Source organism: Xiphophorus maculatus, chromosome 5 (genome assembly GCF_002775205.1).
Source record: "Xiphophorus maculatus strain JP 163 A chromosome 5, X_maculatus-5.0-male, whole genome shotgun sequence".
Classification (NCBI taxonomy): Eukaryota; Metazoa; Chordata; class Actinopteri; order Cyprinodontiformes; family Poeciliidae; genus Xiphophorus; species Xiphophorus maculatus.
Window position 1 is genome coordinate 9,734,006 of NC_036447.1, and position 23,805 is coordinate 9,757,810.

The 23,805-nt window shown below is 37.7% G+C and overlaps 1 protein-coding gene across 7 annotated transcripts in view; it reads left to right on the forward strand.

Annotated features, from left to right (window-relative positions):
* The window catches only part of LOC102233741 (septin-9-like), an 83,813-nt gene that overhangs the window by 57,013 nt on the left and 2,995 nt on the right, over window positions 1-23,805 (forward strand). For 6 of the 7 annotated variants that reach the window (XM_023334163.1, XM_023334162.1, XM_014476128.2 and 3 more), the window contains 8 exons: window positions 7,919-8,104; window positions 14,617-14,748; window positions 14,901-14,982; window positions 16,083-16,220; window positions 19,786-19,903; window positions 20,120-20,215; window positions 20,356-20,452; window positions 23,553-23,604. In XM_023334163.1, coding sequence (XP_023189931.1) covers window positions 7,919-8,104; window positions 14,617-14,748; window positions 14,901-14,982; window positions 16,083-16,220; window positions 19,786-19,903; window positions 20,120-20,215; window positions 20,356-20,452; window positions 23,553-23,604 — 901 coding nt within the window. Of the gene's footprint in view, window positions 1-7,388; window positions 7,496-7,918; window positions 8,105-14,616; window positions 14,749-14,900; window positions 14,983-16,082; window positions 16,221-19,785; window positions 19,904-20,119; window positions 20,216-20,355; window positions 20,453-23,552; window positions 23,605-23,805 lie in introns of those variants that run through there. The other variant, XM_023334166.1, reaches the window with a different exon arrangement.

Consider the following 23,805-nt stretch of genomic DNA (forward strand, 5'->3'; position numbering starts at 1 on the left):
GGTGTGAACATGTTTAACTGTGAACAACGGGACTGTCTGCAAATGCTGCTTTTTACATTTCTGTTTTTTCTAAAGTTCTTCCTCTCTGCAACTTGGTTACATTTATACTACGCCTTTAACATAGTACTTCTGTTTTTTGGTTATTTCTTTGTTGTTCAGTGAAGGGTGACACATTTCTGCGTACATGTCTTGCTCTGTTTATCTCTGTGGATGCCCACAGGAGACAGTGCTTTCTGCTCTACATGTATGTCATTGCTGGGAGGAAGTCGGACATGTCATGTCCTTTCAGGGCTGACAGCTTGTCGGCGCTGGGGGAGGTACAGTTATGGTGGTCTCTTCTTCAGCGCTGTGGCAGTGTGATTAAGTAATTATAGGTCATCTGTCAGATTTGGTTCTTGAAATTATGACTGGAAATAAAACATATAGTTTCTGGCATGTGGAGAAATTCAACATGGTTATATTTAAATGAGTTAGTCTCTTGCTTTGAATGATCAGGTTGCATCCTGTACATTTTATTTCTGATCAACTAGACAATCTTGATATTTTGGAATTATAACATTGTTTCTCACAGTGTTTTCTAGAAAATCAGATTATTTTTTGCATGACTTTATGTCCTGATTGGTAATTATTTGTTTGGAAATTAGAAATCAACCTTTTTTTTTTCTAACACACCATACCTAGTTGTACTCAATCGTGCTGACAACGCTTCTCAGTTTGGATGTTATTGCAGAGAGAAGACGATGTGTCAGCTGTTTTCAGTAAGGTGTATGGAAATGAAGTCAGAGGAAAAAGAATAAGAAGCCTTTTTGAAAGCCTATTAAAATTTTTATAGAAGGATGCCTGTTGTTCATTTACATTGCATTAGATGTCAGCAGATAACAGGAAGGTTAATGTATTGCAGCAAAGTTCCTCTGTAGAAAAGTAATCCTTTAGATATTTGTAAAAAGCAAAAAAAGGTGCACTCTTTTATTATTTATTTTAATTTTAAATCAATACATTAGAATCAGCCTGAGTAAGTATTAGCAGGTTACAGGTTTACAAAATTTCTGCTTGGTGAATTTCTAAATGATTCACTTGAAGTGACTTACTGACCATTAAAGAAAAATGTACCTGAAAGCTAGATATATTTTAATTATAATCACATTTCAATTAAAAAAGAAAGAATTACTTTCTGAAACCTCTTAAGTGAGGGAATTCACCCTTCATTTCTAAAACACAAAATATTTGCATAACATTGAAATATCACAACCTGAAGAGTTAGCGGTCAGCTGTGAAACACTTCTAATTTCCTCATGAATTGCTTCGTCACATTCAGAATGAAAGTATTTAAACCAGCCAGCCCCCCTTACCACTTAGTGATTAGTGGCTTCCAGATTTACTGCACTACGGGCTCTGTTTGTCCTTTTCCCCATACCCCTACCCCTTCTGCAGCTGCTAGCTGGTCTTGCGGTGGGACCCTCCTAGTTTCCCTTCCATGTTTCTCAGAAATGTTCAGGCTTTGAGTTATAGCTGTGGTCAGTGGGTTCTCACAATGGCACACAGCAGAACAGTGTCCTCCCTGCTGTGTTGGACTTTGCTTTTTTTCATTTAGTCAGTCTCCGCTTACAACCATTGATCCCAGCTGCGCTCAGGCGGCTTGTTTCTGGTATTTTAACACTTATCTCTGGCAGTGCTCTTTATCTCAGTGATTCCCCCCATGTGATGACCCCACTCTTTGTCTCCTCACATTTTTTTCAGTCTTTTAGGGGTGTTTGAGACCATCTGCTCTGCTCCACATAAAGCCAAAGGCCACATTCTCCAAAGGCCATCACAAGTGACAGTGTCTGGTGGCATTCCTGAGACCTCTTTGAAAATTGTTTTGTTTTACGGCAGTGTGCAGCCATCGTTGGCCTCATATGTCGTACAGTGGAATGTGAACCTAAGTATTTATTTGACTTTAAAAGTACAGATGCAGTAGGTAGCACAAGAAATGAGAAGCTAGTGCAGTTAATATCAGTGAAGCTCCGCCATAATGCTAACCGTCATGACGTTTAGTGTAATCAAATCTGTGTAATCCTTTTAAGCTTGTTATTGCTGATCTTGTGTTTGGCTTGTCATTGTGAGTGGAACTGATCTCCAGTTTATTATTGATCAGTGGCAGTGACTTAAATATGGTTACTCCATAAGGCATTGCCAGACCCAACAATTGCATTATGCTTATGACGTTCATCATAATCCAGCGCTCATTTCAAACTGTACTGTGCTTCCTTAACTTTAAAGTAGGCATGGGCTAGTATGAGATTTCAGGGTATAACCTTGAATAAAACACCATAGTTTTATGGGATTTAACATTTAAAAAAATTTAAATAAAAGAATACCTATGATTTGGGCTGCAAAATGGCACAGTTGGTAACAATGTTATTTACTGGTTACTCTGATTTTGTTGTAACCAGTTATCTAATTTTGTCTTTTAGGCCTTCCTTCAGCAAGCTAGGCAGCATTGCACAGCAAGTGGTGGTCATAGAGCACTGCAGAGTTACTCTGTGCTCCACACAACCCAATTTAAAGTACTTTGGCAAAAGATCTTGGCGGCTTTTGAGATTAAAATTTTTAAAACTTTGGATATGTTGATACTGGTAGACAGCCCTTCAGGAAAATATAAAAGTCACAGCAGATAATTTGGGGGTTTAAAAACATCAAAATCTATGTCATTAAATGACTTTAATTTCGTACAGTGATTCAGAGCAGCTCATTACTGCGTATGACTGGAAGTAATTTGAGAACTTTCCAACAAAATAAATTATAGCATAAATACACCTGAGAATGTTGGAGCCATTCAATCTGCTTAATGATTTTGGGAAAATAACTGAACAAACTTTAAGAAATGATTTAGGAAAAATGTCTTGCAGGATGTAATCTGCTCCACCAATTGGATGGTTGAGAGTCTTTCTCAGTAATTGGCCAAAGCGTGGAGCTCAAGTCTAGATTCTAAAGCTAGGTTGGGTTATATTTAGTTAAAAATTGAGCTCACCACATCTCATCTGTGACCAAAACTCTGTCCACTCTAGGTCAATCTGTAGCTGTCTGTAGTTATCCTAACATTTCACTGCCCCATATTTTTCTTTCGTTCATGTGGACCAGATGGTTCTTGCTGTGACATCTGGTAGGATGGGGTGCTGCATGGTGTGTTGATGTCTTCACCTAGGCAACCAACCAAAGATGAGCCTTCCTCTGACAAAACAATGTTCCAATATAATAGAGCTAGGTCTGAGCAGGTAGTTTGGGAAAAAAGAAAAATAAGTATTGCTATTGGAACATTTTTGGGAACATATGAGCAATTAGATTCAGACATTTCGTCTTCTTGGGCGAGTTCGTTGTCAAACCCCCTATTATCTATATTTATTTAAGACAAAAAAACAAACACAAAAACACACAATACTAGCCAGAGGTGAAGCAGCAATTTTCCTTGGTTTTTTACTTCCTCACCACTCCATCCAAAATTAACTAATAAAACTAATATCATATTAAGAAGCACTAAACATGACTTCAGTGTCATCATTCAGTATGTTCCTGAAGAACACATTGCACCTGCTATTCTAGGTGCTTCTAATAGTAGAAAATAAATGAATTCCTGTGTTCAGCTGCTAACGTCTGAGCTGCCTGACTGCGGATGTGAAGTCTGTGGTTTTTCTACTGTCAAGTCCTCAGTGACAAACAGGAAACCAAGATAAAACTCACAGCAGGAACTCATTTTTATTAAACATGAAGACTTGTCATGCAATCTTTTGGACAACCTTGCAACCAGTAACTCTGAAGTTTGCTCAACCTATGAGCAAACTTCATCCTCACCAATGTGAGCGATTAAATCCTGAACCCACCTCTAAAGTGTCTGCATTTAAAAATAAATGACCAGAGCCTGGGGTTATCTCTTTGATGCGATTGATCCATTCATGCAAAGAAAACTCATCCACTTCATTCATTCAAACAAAGCTGAACCTCTAAATGTTCATGTTGCATGTTGTGGTAAAAAATATAAAATAATTTGCTTGGTGTTGTGTAGCATGTTCTTGCAGTAATCATGAGATGGTACAAAGTTCAAATTGTTTGGCGACAATGAGTGAAAATATAACAGTTTCAAGATATGTTATTCAAAAAATGTAAAACAAAATGAAATGTAGAAAAGGATCTGACTTTTATCTGAAATACAAAAGCAGTAGTTTTTGGTAACTACTGTTATTTAGTAATACATTATTACAGATATGATGCAAAAATAGAAACCCATCATAATTTTTACAATATTTTCCCTTTTTGTGTAGCTGTCCCTCAGTTGGTTAACATGTGGTTTTAAAAAATCTGCCTATTCATTTAATTTGACTCAAATGAGATAAGGTCACAAGATTTACAGGATACTTGAACTGAGGTAGTGACTGAGCCCTAATCTGGAAGGAAAAGCTGGATAAACTTAGTAAAAGGTATTGTCAAAGGCCATTTTATTTAGACAGTACGACTTCTTAATAGCAAATGTATCTTTGTCAATCACAGTAAATTGCAGTTGCTGCCTTTTAGCCAGCTGACCAGCAATACACAGAAACAAGTAAAAGAGAGAACATGTGCGTCACAGCATCTCTTTCTATGAAATCTCATCTAAAAGAACTGAAAATATACAATATACATATATATACATATATTAGTACAGTATATGTCTTAATATCTGTAACTGGCCCATTCCTACTGGTTACGTCTATTAAATTTTGGTAGCTAAAAATTCCAAACTAGTCAACTGGCCAGCTTTTCTTGTTATATTTTAAAGAGATTACTCATTAGAGACCATATTCAGTTCCTGAAGAGATTCATTGATACACTCACTGATGCTATTGTTTGTACTGTTTGTTCTTGTTGGTTTGCCATACCGAGTTTCAGTTTCTCATGGCTGACGCATTGTTCCTTTTTGGTGCATCAGTTAAATTGTTCCCACGTGAGCACGGTTTGGATTTAACTGATGCTGTACCTCTATCATGATCTGAAAGTTTATTATGGCATAATGTTGAGTTGCAGATTTAATGAAGAAATCTCTTATGCCTCTTATAACAAAAATATTTTGTTATAAGAGGTTTTTACAGGTAGGGGGAAGCTGAATATTGCAGTCTCTTGGAAGAGATACAGCCTCTGAAAGTACTAGTGCCTGCCTATGAAGGGGAAGTCAATTTTGTTGCAGAGTAGCTGTCACCGCGCCTTTGCTGTGTATTTTCCTCTATTAAATTATGTTTTCTATTTGTACAAGTTCTGGGGTCGTGGAGCCCAAAAAGCAGCTTGGCTACAGACTTGTATGTCATTAGAGCTTATCTGCATCATTCATCGTTCAAGAGGCTTCCAATGCCTTTCGGGTTCAGTATGAAACAGTTCATGTGCAGGGTTAGCCAAATGATACCTTATGATATTGCATGGGAAGATTTGCAAGCAAAAGCTGAATGTAAACGGATCCAAATACCTTAGGAATATTGTACAAAATCCAAGACATGTGTTGGGTTTCTTAAGCACTGCTGCTCTAAATCAACTTGTGCTCACTGTGATGCTGTGCTAACCGAAGGCTGACATTACATTATAGATTACACAGTTCTCCAGAAATGTCATGTTTGCTTTTTTTAAAAACTTGAATTAATGTCCTGCGAGGTAAATTGCATCTTGAGAGAGTGGAAAAAAAACTTCTATAGAGATTAATTACTGACTGAGTGGGGCTCTTACATTTTAGGTGAGCAGTTTGTGGTATCGAAGTGCATCAGCTAACCATTAAACTGTCAAAGCATTGAAATTTAGCAGGACTGACGGCGACTTTTGAAGGTGTGGCGCTCTTCCTTCTAATCTAAACTCCAGTTATTCTGTGAGTCTTGGAAGAGACGAAGATTTTCAGAAGTATTCATTTGAAATCCATGTAGAAGTCTGAGGTAGAAGAGTCTATGATCACAGGACACATGCAGATTTATGGTGTTTAATGAGGAGACAGACGAAAGTAGTCGTTAGAAATGTATTATTAGCCCTCTGTCTTTACAATAAGAAAAACCTTAAAAAACACCCACATACTGCAAGTGCTGCATCAACTGGTCATTACAAACGTTCCTCAGAAACATTGCATGTGCAGTGCTTTGTAAATGTTTTCCTACTGGTTAAACCCTAAGCGTCAGTGCAGTGTAATTTTTTTTCCTGCAAAAAATGAATGCATGGGAAGATTAAACATAAATATTTAGAAAGTATTTTAGAAACAACTGTCTGAAAAGAACAGCATGCATCTGGCGCTGCTTTTTATGACACCTCAGAAATAAAACGTCATAACACAAAAAAGAGAATACAGGTCAGGGACAAAGTTGTGGAGAATTTGAAAGCAGGAAAACGTCATAAAACGAGATCCAAAGCTTTAAACATCTCAAAGAGCTCTTTTCAATGCATTGTCTGAAAATGGAGAGTGTATAGCACAACTACAAACCCTTAGATGTGTTTAGGTCACCTAAACTGTCTGACCGGGTAAGGAGAGCACTGATAAGAGAAGCAGCCAAGATCCTCCATTATAACTCTGGAGGATATGCAGATTTTCACAGCACTGGCTGTAAGTTGGGCACATTGCAAATCTAGCTTTAGTGCAAGAAAAAAGTAATTGTACAGAGAAAATATAAAGTTTGCCTTGAGAAGAGAACTTGTTAGCGACTTTGTTTTCCAGCAAATACCAGCTCTAAGCTTACAACCAGAGTTGCAGTGAAATGGTTTAGTCCAGTGGTCTCAAACCCCAGTACTGAAGGGCGGGGTCCTGAAATTTTTAGATGTCTCTCTGGTTTAGCACACCTAGTTCAAATATTAGCTCATTAGTAGGGATCTGTACAGCTTGACTTCATGCTAGTGAGGCAGTTTCACTGTTTAATTCAAGTGTGTAGGACAGGGACGCAGCTAAAGGTTGCAGGATTCTGGCCCTCAAGGAATGCAGTTTGCGACCACTGGTTTAGACCAAAGCATCATTATGTTTTCGAATGGCTCAGTCAAAGCTCAAACTTAAATGTAGTTCCGAATCTATGTTGATTTTTGAATTACGGAGGTGCTTCTCTTCCCCCAATTTGACTTGAGTCAAAGTGTTTTGCAAAGACGGATGGGCCATTACAAACACATCCCACTCTTAAAAGTAAAGCTCGTCACTGTGCACCGTTTAAACTGAACTCTCTCTTTTGTGATTTTGTCAACCAGAAGAATCGACGATAAACACCTGTAGACTGAATATGTTTAAAGCTGTCATTCAGCTTTAAACATGTGTTTGTGGTTTGTGACTTGAAGCCTCAGACAGACACTACCAAAAGTTTCTGTTAGAGCACAGGAAACTGTTGTCTCCTCCTCCGAGAGGAGTGACTCGATTTCTGCAAGCATGCACTAGCACATTTTGGCAGAGCCGAGCTGTGTTTTAGTCTGCTTGTTGCAGCCTTGCCTTGGCAGACTGTCTTCATTTTCATTTTTCATTTCAGCAGTCCTCCTCTAAATTGAGGTAAGTTCTGATTTGTAGTGACTGTTTTGTGTCCAAACCACGTTTTGTCTGGTTTGTCTTGCTGCTTTTAGACTCGTGCAAAGCAGTGCTGGAGTTTTTCACTGGAATTCAAACTTCTGCACCCATTGTTTCAAAAACATGTACATTTACTGTTTTGCAGTGCAGCTATGTTGTTGCTTTTTTATTTTGGTTAAGTTTAATTGAAAAGTTCGTGACAAAAAGAAAAGCTTTGTCATTTGAATAATGGATAGGTGCAGTAGTGTATGATTTGAAGCCTGGAGTCTTGTTTCACACAGGAAATGAACTACTTAGTGTTCAGACGCCTTTACCCTTCATCTCAGTTTCACTTGTATTCACATCTTGAACAGTTCCTTTTGAATAATTCAGTGAATAATTCCTCTGTTTCTTTTTGCCTTTCCTCAGGGTCAGAGGTCAGCCTGAGCCACAGCAACATGTCCGAGTCCGCCAAGCCCCATCATCCCAACCCTCAAGGCAAGGGGGAGAAGAGCCATGGAGGAGACTTCAGCTACGTTGGCATCGATGCCATCCTGGAGCAGATGAGGAGGAAGGCCATGAAACAAGGCTTTGAGCTCAACCTCATGGTTGTGGGTGAGTTGTAATCATTTAATACAAGCATAAACGTAAATGCCAGATAAAACAGAGGCACAAAGAAATCACACCAAAACCTGATTATTTTCAGTTCAGCCAATCCACATCAGCCACTGAGTGATTGAAAGTAAAAGAAAAACCGTCAGATCAGTAAACACATCATATCTAAACTAACAGGTTGTGGTGACACAACACTCTTCAGTTTGCTGGCTGTTACTGAGGCAAGAAGACTTATAGTTGCCTTTTTTCACTGTCGGTGTCGGGATTAAGATGAGTTCAAGTTATTTAAAAGGAAACTGTATTTTTACACGTGAAGACTTGAGCAGTAGCCTCAGTATCCTCTGAGACAGTGAGAGAGCAAGATTTTCAGCAGATGACAGGAAAACTGAACAGAGTGCAGCCAGCCTAGTCAGTTTTTTTAACTTTCAACCTATGTCTATTGTGGAAGGAAGAGGATTTGGAAATGTTCGAGGCATTTTAGAAATTTCTGAGTTAACGGATCCATCTCCAGTTTGCAGAGCTCTTTATGAGTAATCAGGGTAAACCTACATTTTGTCACATAAAGTTGCATAAAAAAGATCAGGTTTCCATTATTTATAACAGGAAAGTAACAATTATATTGTCAGTCTGCTTAAATTTTTAGTGACAATGATTTAACAAAAGTTTTTTCTTCACCTAAAGATATTTACCAAAATCAAAAACTGATTTCAACTTCCATCACATGTAGTGATGCACATTTACATTTCTCTGTAAGCTTACATCTGGTTGAGTGATGAGCAATTATGGAAGACTGAAGTAAAATATGGACTAAACACCCACTGAATTTAGTGTAAGTATTTAAGTAAATTTCCAAATTGCTGCTCTGCTCTTTTAACAAGCTAAAATTGGGTAATTAGCTTGTTTATTTCAGCCAGACTATCGGCTTACTTGCCTAGCTGCTTACTAAACATGTAGTTCTGTCTTCTTAGCATGTCCATTGCATTTCAGAAAAGCCTTATCTTAATAACACTAATGGGAGGTGCTCCTTTACTTCCCATGGCATGACTTTGCAAACAGCTGACTTACTTCTGTGTAAACAGCAGAAATGAGAGTGACCGCGGGTGGCATCAATGCAGCCCTGACCCAAGCATAAACCATAAGAAAAGTGTTTTATGAAAAGTATTGTGGTTTTAAAAGCATAGCTCTTTTTTAAAAGGGTGGTATACATTGATCCTGGAAACTGGCCTATGCTTTTTCTCCAGGCTATACTGAGCTAATTGCTAATATTCATGCTAAACATGCTAATAATCATGCTACAATTATTTGAAATCTCAGTTCCATAAATATTTGGTCTTTACTTTCTGACATCACCTCTGGCCCTAATATAAATATTAATACTAATCACAAAAACACATTTCTATTCATTCTAGTTCTTAAATATGAATCAGATTGTTTTAAAAAAGATTGGTACTGGCAAGTCTAACATTGATCGGAAATCAGCCACAAAATTTTGACATGGAATGTTTGTGGAAGAAGAAGCTAAATTTAAGGGAAAACGGTAGATTTTGCTCTGGTTTGTGAAATAATGTAATCACTGATTGTTTGTTTAGATTTTTATCAAGCATGAGCAGGAACTAGACTCTAAATTTGATTATGTTTGCATGTTACAAGAGACTGATCTGAAATCTAAACTGACACAGATGTATCTAAGAGAGCTTGAAGCTTTTATTACTCCCAAATGTGTGGTGTTTACCATAATTAAGAAAAAAACAATATAAAATATAAAACATTCAATATTTTATGCCGTAACAGTAAGAACTGGTAGTTCAGAATGGCATGTAAAGAGACACGCACAACCATAGTCAGCATTTACATAATTATTTTTCTCATTACTCACTTTGAACATTTTCTAATGTGTTTTTCTAAGCATTTCTTAGAAGAAATGCCAGCCTGGCGCCTTCATCCACATGGTTTCTTTTTGTTTGTGTATTCATGGTGTACCAAATAAACAAAGCAGCTTGAGTGGATAAAAAGAGGCTGTCAGCCTCAGAGGGACAATTAGTCTGACAAGTTGAAGCGTTCGCATCAGCAGCAGCTCTTACACTGACTGTGACAGTAAGACAATATGAATCAGGCCGCTCCATCAAGTCTGTGTATGCATCTATTTGTGTCAATTTTCATAAACAGTTGTCTGCTAATGGCAAGAAGAGCACAAGTTAAAAATGTTAGTACTGTTCTCAGTTTTTGCCAGTCCAAATTGATTGTGTTTGAAACAAATTTTATTTACCTTCTGGTTCTATGTCATTGGAGGCAAAAAAGACAAAAATGTAATGGCCAAAAAATACTTCGGGAACGACAGTAGTGATCTAAAAATTACTTTACTGCATTTAAAAGCATTTTGAAATGGTCTGTTCTTATACAGGTTCCTGCAAAAGTACTTGTAGCCAATGGTCTTCTTGCAGCTGTTTCTTCACTTACATTCCTTAGAAAACCTTAAGACCTTCACAGAGCCGCTGTATTTTTTTTTTTTTACTCGGAGTGTATCACTAGTTTGTTGTCTTTTAAAGGCAGTTTATTATACTGGATTTTATTTCAGGGTGTTATTTCAGCTAAATACAAAAATTGTCAAGTTTTAATTACAAATTATAATTTTCCTTCCACTTACCACTAATTTATATATGCTGTCGTACGGTCTATCAAATAAAATCCCAATAAAATTAATAATTGTTTTCAGATGTAAAATGACAAGTGTGAAAAGAAAACTGTATGTAGTCCACTTTTGATGATCTTATCCCCACATTGCATTTGTATACATCCATATCTATCATTCAGTCAGCCTTAATTTTATGTCAGCCTTTTTACCCATTGAGGCGTGAGCAGCTTATCCTGCTGAAAACGAAAATAACAGATTGCCATTTCTGTTGAGGGATATTCTGAAACAGTCAGTGCCACATCTCAGAGCCATATTCATTGAAAGGTAATAACTAAAGGTTTTCCATGTATACTGAAACCCTAGTCTGTGTACCCTGGGTTAACTTGTTCCTGTTGTACACACTGACCCAGACTTTTGCTAAAAGTTTACTAAGGCAGTGGCTTTGGGCCCAGAGGTTTTGGGGGAACAAATCTTAAGATTTCTGTTTTTGGTAAGTGGACATTTTGGGGGATTTTGCCCTCTCTCCCAATTCCCCCCAAAATCTGCACAAACGCTCATTTAACATTGACGTGTTTTAACTTGTTGGACTTTGAAATAGAAAACTAATACACAACATTTTAAAAGCAATGATGTTATAGACCACATTTTTGATCCACCCATGCTTGGTTACATGCATGGAGTCCCTCTAATGTAGTCGTTGTCTAGAAATATATTGCCCATATGCAATGATGGGACATCCATAAGGTTCAAAGTCAACTTATTGCCAGTGAATAGTGACCACAGCCTTTATTCTGGATGAGTTCATACATTGATTATTATGAAAACAATTCAAAGAGTAAAATTCACCGCAAACGGAACGAGTGGCTTGGCAACACAATCATGTTTTTTATGCTTTGATTTTGTTGACGCTGAGAGTTTCTGTTGAAAGCAATTAGCTTTCCCTGGAGGGCAGCAGTTTGTGCTCACATGTTGGTGAAGCATCAGCTCCAAAAGGAATCTCTTGGCATGACAAACAAAGATCTGCAACATAAATTGTGTTTTTCCAAGAGAGAAATATTGATACTAGTAAAAAAAAAAAAGAGGGGAAAAAGAGGATGCAGAGAGGAGAACCAGAACTCCATGGAGGGTGTTTATAGTACTACTGGTCTGGTCAAAAGTTATACAAATTGTTTTGTTTTTTTTAATTAATCCCACACAAAGAATTTGCATGCATTACTGACATCAATGTAATTAAGTGACTTTTGACATAATTTCAGTTTATATTGCATGTGGCACACAGACTACACAACCCTGTAAACGGCTGGCATGTACGCGCTTGCAGCGCTCCGACACCTGAAGGAAAATTCAAAACTCGTGTGGTGAAATGAAATGTTGTGCAACTGCTGAAAATATGTTTTATGCAGCAGTAGATGGAAAAAGAACAGACAATAAATTTGTGATTCCACGTCAAATTCTTATCGAGTGAGCAAATGTACAAAGCAACAGTTATAGTGTCAGATTCCTTGGACCAAGTGTTAGCAGACACGTACCTAAGTGCATCATGGAAGTTCAGTTTCTCACAGTCAGGCTGGTGCTGACTTGCTATTTGTGTTTGGTTCAACAAATCCTGAGAAAAATGACTCAATTCTTGTGCTTCGTTACCTGTAGATACTTGAGAGTGATGCTTGGTATTGTGATAACACCAGTGTTAATTAAAGTATGAAGAGTCCTGTGAAGAATGGACAGAAGGATAGAAGCAAAGGTTTTTCATGGAGTCGGAGTCGGGTCATTTTAAAGGTTAGAACAGCTGTGGTCTTCGTCTTGCTCCTGTAATCTTGTGGCATTCAGACAGAGTATTTTCTGAACCCCCCCCCCCCCCCTTCTGCTGGCTGACTTCAGCTAATACGCTCCAGTGTGAGTGTGTCTGTGACAGAGGCAACGGAAATGTGAGCATGTGCTGGAGGATGAATTCACTGAGTGGCCTGAATGTGAAGTTGGTGTAAAAGGACAAGTGTCTCCCTGGGTGCAACAGAAGACCTAGTAAGTTGGCAAAGCTCCACATGACAGTTGACTCCCGCAGGGCCTGATGACAAAGGGTAGGAAAAGGGCTGAGTTTGTGTAAAAGTTCCTTTTAAACAAAGATACATTCCTAATGCATGATCTTGCACTACACAAAAACTTTTGTATTTGTTACATGATTGCACGTACACTGCAAAAACACAAAGTCTTACCAAGTATTTTTGGTCTAGTCTTAAGTGCATAAATGTTAGAACACATGAAATGAGTGAAAAATAACTTTCAGCAAGATATAGAAGATTGTTTTAGGTCAATAATTCCTTAATATTGATTTTAAAAAGTACTTGTTCCACTGGCAGATTTTTTTCGCTTGTAACAAGACATTTTTCCCATGTAATAAGGGAAATAATCTGCTAGTGGAACTGGCACTCTTTCATCAATATTAAGGAATTATTGACTTAAAACATCCTCCCATATATTGGGGTTGTCTGTTACACAGGGCGAACATTTTAGAAATATATGGCTGGACACATGAGGAGAAGTTGTCAAGGAGAATATTTTGTGCAATGCCTTTTTTCTTTATTTTTCAGTAAGCTTAATATTAGTTTAGACTAACTTTATTGTGAAATTCAGTTTTTGAGAGGCATACTTCCTGTTGAACCGCATGTTAAGCAGAAAGATTGCAGTCTCATTACGGTTTTTGCCTGCTTATGCTGTTTTGTTTTAAAGAAGGAAGAGAAATGTTATAAGAGATTTGGATCTTCATGTTTTGTATTTTAATTTTTTCCTGATAAAGATTTTGTTTTTAAATTCATTTTTTTTGCATGAGGCCTTTTACTTTTCTAAGAGTTTTTCAAGAATGACACAAACACTGGATCTGTTACCATAACCGTGTTTATTGCTAAATTAGGGTTTGTCGCTATTATAATGCATTTTTTATTTTTTTGACGGCATCTGGCTGTTCGAACCTGAACTGCATTATTTCAAATTAATTAAATATGGTTGCTTAAAATACATCTGAAGTTTAATGAAACCTTTGTTATATTTTTAAAAATGCAAACAAGGTGACATCTTCTCATCTTGTTTTCAGATACAAGTTTTGTTCGTCTGTTGTATATGTAGACACAAGAAGTGAAAAAAAAAACTACAAAATGGGATGTAGAAAATAAAAGCAAAGCTCTAAAGACATATTGAGTTTGTGGGGAGCAGTGATGGTTATAAAGTGTAACAGCTGCTGGCAGGAAAGATCTGCGATAATGCTGCTTTGTGCAACAACAATGCAGCAGTCTCTCCATTTCAGTAACTGTTTTAGCTAGGGTTCTTCTAACCACCTGCACTGGGCTGAGGGGGCATCCAGGGACAAATTCCCTCAATGTCAGTTCCCTGGATAAATGTTTTTTTTTTATAAAAACAAATATTTCTTACACTATTAGCCTCATTCTTTGTGGTTCCTCAACTACAGCGTAAAAACGGCTAGAAAAACTGAACCATGTTAAAGTGCTTCTCTTCCTCCCTTCAAGATGTGGAATTTCTGTTGAGTTAACAATGTATCACAAAGACAGCCAGGTTTAATTCATCATATTCATCCCTTGGTGGGTGATGATTCTTTTGTGTGTGGTCTGTCGAATACATCTCTCCTCCAAGCCCCCACAGGTTGCTCATATGACCTTGCAGCTTCACGCTTGCGATCCCCGTCCTCTTAAATATGCAGACACACTCACACACACTACACCCCATACCTCAGACTTAATGTTTTGTCCAGGCTTTTTGGGTTAAGCATACAAAAAGTTGAATTTAAGGGAATGCATTTGCATCCTTGTGAAAGAGAAAACAAAAAACAGATGGGAATCTGACGTTCTTGCGTGTTTGTGTTTTTGTTTTTCAGGGCAAAGCGGCCTGGGGAAATCCACCTTGATGAACACACTGTTCAAATCCAAGGTGAGCCGTAATAAATCGGTCCAGTCCAACCCGGAGGAGAGGATCCCCAAGACGGTTGAAATTAAATCCATCAGTCACGGTTGGCCTATATTCAAGTTTAACAGCCCACAGCATTTACACTGCACATATGGTGTTATTAATTATGCAGTGTGTTTTTTTTTCTCCATATGGGCTATTGTTTTCATCAACATAATTATTCCCTGACAAGGAAGTTGTTTTGTTTTTGTTTAGATATTGAGGAGAAGGGAGTGAGGATGAAGCTGACGGTTATTGACACTCCTGGTTTTGGAGATCAAATCAACAATGAAAACTGGTGAGTGAAGTCAGTTCCCTCCATGACTATGTTTGGTTACTCATTACTGCACGTTCCATCAAATTTTAAAGGAGAATGAAAATAAATGTTATTAATAAACTATTTCACACTTTGTGATGCTACGGCAACAAGCCTCAAGTTATTTAATTTGATATAGACCAACGCAAAGTAGAATGCATAGGCATTCTACCAAAAGCCTGTGCTTTTATCTCAACATGTCCATTGCAGTTCATAGTCGTCGTTCTGCTGGAACGTGAAACTCTCCCCCATTTTCAGCCTTTATTCAAGGGTTGAAAATTTAAAATCCTTGGAAAATGTCATTAATTTCTTCATTAATTCTAACCATCTTATATGTCTCTGCTGAATAAAAATGCCCCACAGCATGATCAGTCCAGCACCATGTTTCACAGTGGAACTGTAGTTTTAGTTTTCCATCCGAATTAGCTCTTTGCACGTTGGCTAAAATCTTGAATGTCGGTCTCATCTCAGTTAAGCTTCTTCTTCCACATGTTTGCTACTTCCAACTGATTTCTACTTAACATTTGTCCGTGTAAGGTCAGATCTGTGGGGTAGACACCACATAGTTGTTTTAACAGATTCTCCCACATGAGCTCTGGATTTCTGCAGCTCCTCCAGCGTTACCATTGATTTATTGGCTGCTTCCCTGATTTAAGATCTCCTTTCCTGGTCAGTTTAGTTGGACAGTCAAGTATTAGTGGGTTTGTAGTTCTCTTGTGATATTGTTTTATAACCTAACCTCACTTTAAAGTTTTCCACAATTTTCTGTGCTGTGTACCCTGGTCTTCATTATGCTGTTTATTCTCTCTTGTTCTTTAACAAACCAGTAAGGCCTTCACAGAACAGTTCAATTTATACTGTTCTGTGAAATAGAACAGTATGAAGTACACACAAGCATTTGTTTTCTTCCTCTTAACAATTTTTCACTACTTTGTGTTGGCCTAAATCTTAGTGAAATATTTCAAAGCCAGCAAATGTAACTTGGAAAACATTTTTGAGGTTTGAAAAATGTAAATAGACATTATAGCGAGATGTTTTCATGTTTGCCAGTTAAACAACTCATTTTTACACTTGTGCTTCAGCTGGCAGCCCATCATGAAGTTCATCAATGACCAGTATGAAGCCTACCTGCAGGAGGAAATCAACATCAACAGGAAGAAAAGGATCCCAGACTCCAGGGTTCACTGCTGCATATACTTCATACCTCCCACAGGGCACTGGTAAGATTGCCTCCTAAAAAGATCAGCTCCCCTTCCAGCCCCCCATCCCACACCCACATCCACCAAGTGGTTCACATTTCCCTCAAATGACCTCTGAGATGATTCAGGCCTCTTTGGAATCTCCTCTGACCGCCTGTGTGTCCGCAGCCCTGTCAGTTTCTCAGTTTCATCCACCACTCTTATGATTTCATTTGGAAATAATCCCTCCCTGAGCTTTTTTAAATGTTAACAAGACCCTTTTGAACATTTCTCTGTATAAAAGTCTCTGATTAAAAAGAAAGATGTAAAACCGGGTGGTTTAAAAATCATGAGCAGATGCTGTTTTACTAGACTGTGGTCAAAGAAAATCTCTTTCTGTCGTCTGTGGGAGCAGAATTTCAAAAAAGAAAAAAAAATCTGAAAGTATTGTTATAACAATATACTTTTCAGGCAGTAACTAAGACAGACTCATCCAATGCTGCTTCCCCGTTATGTACCAAGAGCTCCACAGTTGTTCGCATACAAAACAGATTCTTTGTGCAGCTGTGGGGGAAACATGTACGTATTCTTGATAGAACCCCTCAGCAGTAAGCCATGATGCCACAGCTGCTGCTTCTGGGACCGTGTGTGTTTGGTAAGAGGAGTTTAGGTAGAGCTGTCATGTGGGGCACAGTTGTGGTATTGTGTGGGTGTCATTACTCATTTGTTATCATGAATATGGACTGCCTTCCAAGTTATTACGGCATTATGAAAATGTATTTTAAATGGGTAGTACATTTTCTTTACTTTATAGGTTTGTAAATTATGTCTAACAAGAAACCCACACCCCAGTGAAAAGACGGTGACAAGTTTACTTATTATGAGCAGGAATCTAATTTTAATGTTGGGCTGCAATGCATTTGAACTGTTTGTTTGATTCAACAAGTGATTTTAAGTAATAAAAAAAACACCAATTGGGTTCACAATTTTTATTTTAACGCACAAAAATCCACAAAGACTCAAATTATACTTGCAGGCTCACATATGTTACACCCAAACCTATATTTGGTTGAATGTTCTTTAACAACACATTTTTGTGTCTGTGAACAAAGTTCTGACTTTTTCAGCTACTTTACAACATTCCTTATCATAAATGGTAGAGCTCTTTCAAGTTGGTTAGTTTTCTGGCATGGACTCTGCTTTTGATCATTGCCCATAAAGTTTAAATGAATGAGATTAAGGCTTTGGGGAGGCCATGTATGCTTGGATTCATTGTGTCCAGGTTTATAACATCTGACTCACAAACTACTGTTACCAGCTACAATTTCATCTTAACATTTAAGATTTTTACATTTGCATTTTTTTTAGCTCATCCCAAATGTTGTTGAGCTGCATGTCATTTTATTCAACATGCAGAAATATCAAAAAGGGATGGAGGGTTAGTAGGAAAGGAAATAAGATTATTTTCTGTTCAGGGTCCCAGAAGTGAATATAGATGACCTACGTGACAGATGAAATTGTTTGGTAGCAGACTGTTAAAAGTGCTCAAGATAAAAAAAAAAAGTTTCCAGATCTTGTCAAATGTATCGCTCTAGTTTAGAATATATCGACGAATCATTTCAAGGCTGAAACACAGCTGTCTCGTGTTTAGATATTACAGCAAGTCTGGCCAGAAGAGAAACAAAGGAGGACATGCATGCTTCACAGCTCAGCTGACCCATTAAATACAAAACCTCTGGTAGTATTAAATCGCTGACACAGATATGGTCCAAGAAATTCTTGAAGCTTTTGAATACCGAGCCATGAGATGAACTAGAATGAGCTACTTTAAAACTCCTTCCCCTTAAGACATGGAGTGTGCTTAGTATCTTAGACTTCTTCAGATTTAGTAAATCTTAACTTGCAGAGAATTAGTCTGAGAGGAATCTGCTGCAAAGTTGCATTTATAGATTTCAGATGAAAGATATGGGGTTACTGAAGCAGAAATACAACAGTCTTGGCATCAGATGCTATTTTCAATAAAGGCCTCAACAGTATCCCCCTCCAAGCAGTGCAGCTTTTACTTCAATTTCGGTGTTTGCTCTCTGATTCCTGTCAGCTTAGAACTGCCTTCTGATCAGTTACAGTAAAGAAGGATGGTGGTTTGCTTTCAAGTTTTTTTCTCTACACTTACTGTGATCACTGAGCTGTTTTCAACCTCATTTATTTAATCACTGCAGCCACGGAATTATTGCATGCATACAAGAGAACACATGTAATATGATCCTGCATGCACATTGTTTTGTTTATATTTCTTGCCCTGTCATATGTTATGGAAAAATGACTTGTGCTGTTAAGAGGATTCGGAAATGTTCAGTCATGCCGTGTGTGCTTGTGTATATTTTTTTTCTACACGTTTTCAGCCATTGCAATACAATAATTGGATTCAGAATTAACTGACTGGAAGAGATCACTTCCCACCAACCTGAATCCTCTTGTACTCATCCTTTGATCTAGATGTTTCTTCCTTTTTGTCTTTGTTTTTGTATCTCTCTTTCCCCATGGCTTTTGATGCTCTGCATCACTCATCTCTCTTTAACTTTGTGCTGCTCTGTTTCCTTTCTCTGCTTTCCATGCTTTGTGGAACACATGTTCACCAGTGTTTCATCATGTTTCAAGGCTGATATGCCCATCAGTCTGTGTGGAGAACGAGTCAGGCCTGCCCTACAATCCGCCCCTGGGAGTCTGAGCCAGGCTGGCTCGGCTCAGTCGAGGCTAATTGAAGGGCAGAGCAGACTGCATGAAGGGAGTCTGTGTGAAGGATCAGCTGCAGGCAAAGCTGAGATGAAATTAAAAAAATAAAACATAGAAAATCTAACAAGCCTAAGAGCATAACGTTCCTATCAACTGTGCCTTGCAGAAGGATTCATAGTTCTTAAAGCTTTTCACATTTTATCATTTAATAATCTCAAACTTCAGTGTGTTTTACTAGAATTTTATGTAATAAACGAAGACATATATTTTTTAAGATGTAAAGTCAAAAAAGGAACATTTTCTCAAATGATTAGAAAGGTGTGGTGTGCAGATGTGTTCAACCACTGATAAGTGACTCCAAATACAATCAACTGCATTCAGTCATCCAAATGGTCAAATAACAAACACATCACCTTCAGTGCACCATTGTTCATGGACAAAGAGATGGCGCACAGACTCATGGAAGAATAAATTTGTGACAAGACAAATTTGATAAACAAAAGACTTGCAGGTGTGATGTAAGTCTTCTGACTGGGAGAAATTAAGATAAATCCACATGACACTTCTCAGACTTTTGTCAAACGTTTTAAAAAAATCATATTTTGCTTCCACTTTACAATTGCAAAATCTAATAAGACACATTGACATTATCAATGATAAAGGCTGCTGTTCTAACAAGTTGTGTGGCATATTCCTCAATGTGAATGAGTGTTGTATCAGAACGGATAGCTTTAGGAAATACATTTACTGCCCCCTTGCGGTTGTTTTATTTCATTACATCAAATCCTTTTAAAGTGAATCTTAACTTTACTTTGTACCACAGAGGGAAACGGGAAATTATTCACACTCAAGTTTCTCTGTAATCATCCTGCAGCCTTAGACCTTTGGATGTGGAATTCATGAGGCGTCTCAGCAAAGTGGTCAACATCGTCCCGGTCATCGCCAAGGCCGACACACTGACCCTGGAGGAGAGGGACAGCTTTAAACAGACGGTGAGAAATGTTTGAATGTGCTTAGATGTTTTCTGCCTTTTCAGCTGCATCACATATGAGAAAATAAAGATGCAACCATGTGTGCAGTCTCTTTCGGATGGAAAACTTGTGCTCACTGATGATTAAAATCTCAGCTGATATTTAATAGCTTGTCCATAATATATTGTGAAACTTTAGCAGGTCTAACTTTGTGTTTTTCTCTCTTGCTGTGTGTAGATCAGGGAAGAACTGCGAGCCAACGGGATCGACGTCTATCCGCAGAAAGAGTTTGATGAAGATGCAGAGGACAGAATGATCAACGACAAAATCAGGGTAAGTTTAAATTCAGATGGATAAAGCTTACCTGAAACATGTTGGCTGATACGGTCTGTTTTTATGCGGGGGAAAAAAACTACATACAAACCTTGACCAGAATAAAAAAGTGAATCGGAGTGTGTTCTGGCCCAAATCAGGAGATGATCCCTTTTGCTGTGGTGGGCAGTGACCAGGAGTACCAGGTGAATGGGAAGAGGCTTCTGGGAAGAAAAACAAAATGGGGCACCATTGAAGGTAATGGAACACGAGTCCTTCTCAGTACACACAGGATTTTTTATTTTTTAACCTCTTGCAGGATATGTATATAAAAGAGGAAAAAAAGATGAGAAAAAAAAAAAACAAGTACACAGATTAGAAACAAATCTTTTTTTTCTTTGAAGAACATCTTGATTTTTGTTACTTGACGTATTACTCAATATCTACTTGACATCAAGTAAGTCTGATTCAGTAGTGGAGTGTAGCAATGTATTTCACCATTTTTGCAAATATCTGCAATAAACCCAAAATTATGCATTAGCGTTAAAATTATGGGGATTTGCTGATTTCTGTGTGAATTTCTGCGATCGTGGAAATGCGAATAACTGAGGGGACTTCCTTGACCAGTCTTGGATGCAGGTCCTTGAAGATCACACTGGAAGTGTTGATTTAATTTCCCTTTTGTCAAAGAAATTTGACACTCCAAGGCAACCGGACCCACCATACTGTTTGGCTAATCTTCCCACGGAGAAAAAAACCCCAAACATGCTAGTTAAAGAATTAACACTTTTGTTTGATTAGACCAGTTTACCCCACTCCCGTGTCACAACAGCTATTTTATTGAAATAAATAGCATAGCGACTCACATTCGTCTTAATCACTTACCACAGCGCTCACCAATGTGGTGAAGCTGCTCTACAAAGAAACCCATGGTCTACACTCTTTCTGAAGTATTTTAAACTGTGGATAATAACATATTGCAGCTTTTACATGTGGCTGAGCGGTCTAGCCATTTGTTGCACAGATACTACAGACAGTTTACATGGGTTTCTCTGAAAAGGAAAACAAGAGACGTTCCTCCTTTTTAAGATAATGTGAACAAAGAACAGCAGTAAAGTTATTGCAAACAAGTGCACTTGTAATTTGGTGTGTGGTAGTTTTATATTTTTTGTCTGACATTGTCAAAGAATTTAGATGTGAGTGTGTCCTGTGCTGGCATTTTCCCACATTTAAATGAAGCTCTTTTCATGGGTGTTGGGGAATATTTTCTGATTTACACATGTTTTTTTTACATTACTTGGTTCACAGAAACATTTCATCTGGTTCTCAAATACAGCCTAGACCGGCATTTCCCAATTCCGGTCCTCAGGCCTCCCTGCCCTGCATGTTTTAGGTGTTTCCCTTCTGCTACACACCTGTATTGAATATATGGGTGATCAACAGGTTTCTGCAGCACTTGATGGCCATGCAATCATTTGAATCAGCTGCTCTGGAATAGAGGCACATCTAAAACATGCAGAGCAGGGAGGCCTGAGGACCGGAATTGGGAAACGCTGGCCTAGACAATTAAAATGTGCAGATGCTGATCAGAGGCATGTTAGAAATACAAATTGCTTCGTGAATAGGATACAAGTCACAAGCTACAGTATAGGCAGAAATATATATAAATTGAAGAGAAAGTATTTGTCACATTCATATTGGATTAAAGGGAAATTTTTTAAATTTTGAATTGAGTGTTCGTTAAAAAGTTCTAAGAGGATAATTGGTGTCTTGATATTGTGTAAATCCAGGTTAGCTGAAGGCTAAAGCTAACAACTTCCCCCTCAAAAACAACATAGTTGTTTATATTAAAGCAATTTTAAAAACTTTTGAGCTACTGTCATGTCTGCACTGGATGGTGATTTAAAAAAAAAACCCTGTAATTTTTACACAGGAAGTAGAGGAAAGAGGTGATATTCCTGTGTGAAATGTACAGAGATCTAAATATGTAAACAATATCTGGTCAGAGTAATCAGTTTATGCTGAAAGTTATTTATTTTTCCCTCTAAGAAATACTCTGTTGAAAAGAAGTTTAATGTCTGACATTCAGCCTTTCCCACAAACTCTTCAAGAGTTTCAATCGTAAAACCGATTGATTGTAGTTTGCTTGAGGAATAATAATCAAGATATTCTTTTTAAACTCGCCATTATCATCTATTCATCTTGAGAAAGTTTACATTAACACAATTTGGTTTAAACACAGATTTTAGTAGTGGGGTAAAAACCTGTTAATAAACTTTGAAAAGCTTAAGGTGGTGTTAAGATCAGTGTAACTGCACCAAAGTGTGTTTTAAGCCAAAACACTCTAATTAGAGTTATATTTCACTTATTTATTTCTTTAGAAAGCCAAATGTAAATTGTAAAATAAAGACGTTTAATGGCCAGAGGTGCATTTTCTTTTAAATTCTGTCTGAATAACTGTTTAATATAAACATAATTTCAGCAAATGTCCTTAAATTAGTGTTCACTGTAATTGCTATAAAATGTTTGAGACTAAACATTTACTCCAGGCAAGGTATGAACTTACTCTAACCTTTTAACATAACCTCACTTAAAAAATCCTGAACAATTCTTTTAAGATTTTTCATGCTGGAAACAAGCGCCTCCATTTTTGAGTAAAGACATTTCTGACAAATTAATTACATTTTAGAATCTCTCAACACTTCAAGGAAGCTGAAGGGAGGCAGATAAAGCAATAGCTGAAACCTGTGGGAGAGATGAAGCTACTGTAGATTTCAGAAAGATTTGGTAGTTGAAGCCTTCATATATCATTCAAAAGGGAGAAATTGTTTATATTATTGAAGTTTAAATGTGGGAGATTAAAGCAGGACTAGAGCAGCACAGATGCCAGCCAAGTTAGCGTTGCACATTCCCCTGATGCCTCTAATCAGAGCTCACAGGCCGAGCAGTTCCTCCCCTCTCCTCCTTTGAAAGCAAATTTAATTTCCAGCTCAGTATTTCAAAGCTTTCCATAAATGGCACACTCCTTTTATTTCATTTTCAACCTCTGACACAATCTCTAATTCCAACATGTGTTAGCCCTAAAGGGAGGCACTAGTGACTTGTCATGGAGAGTTTGTTAAAGCATCTCATTTTAAAGTTCTCCAGTGTGGAGGAGACACTGGAGACACGTTATTAAACGCTCTCCATTGAGGAGTATGTTATCTTGGTTTAAGAAAATTGCTGGAGATTTCAGGGTAGCAGTGTTTTTCCGCCGTTTGCTTGTGACCAACACTGCCATCTTGTGGTGTTTTAGGGATTTTTAACATTCAGAATTGTTTCAATCATTTATCACAATTTTTTTTATCTCTCTTTGCAGTTGAGAACATTGCACATTGTGAGTTTGCTTACCTGCGAGATCTACTCATCAGGTGGGAATCCACGTCAGCTATTATTTTCTTTTCATGACTTTTCATAAAGGTTTAAATGAAATTGAGCTCAGGACTGAGTCTCCTGCCAGGCAGAAACACTCAGGCGTTTTGTGGGCTGTGGTAATTGTAGGTACTCTGCTGAATCAGTAAAGCTTTACTTCCAGCAAGAATCAATAGAAATGAAATTTTTTTTAAATGTTT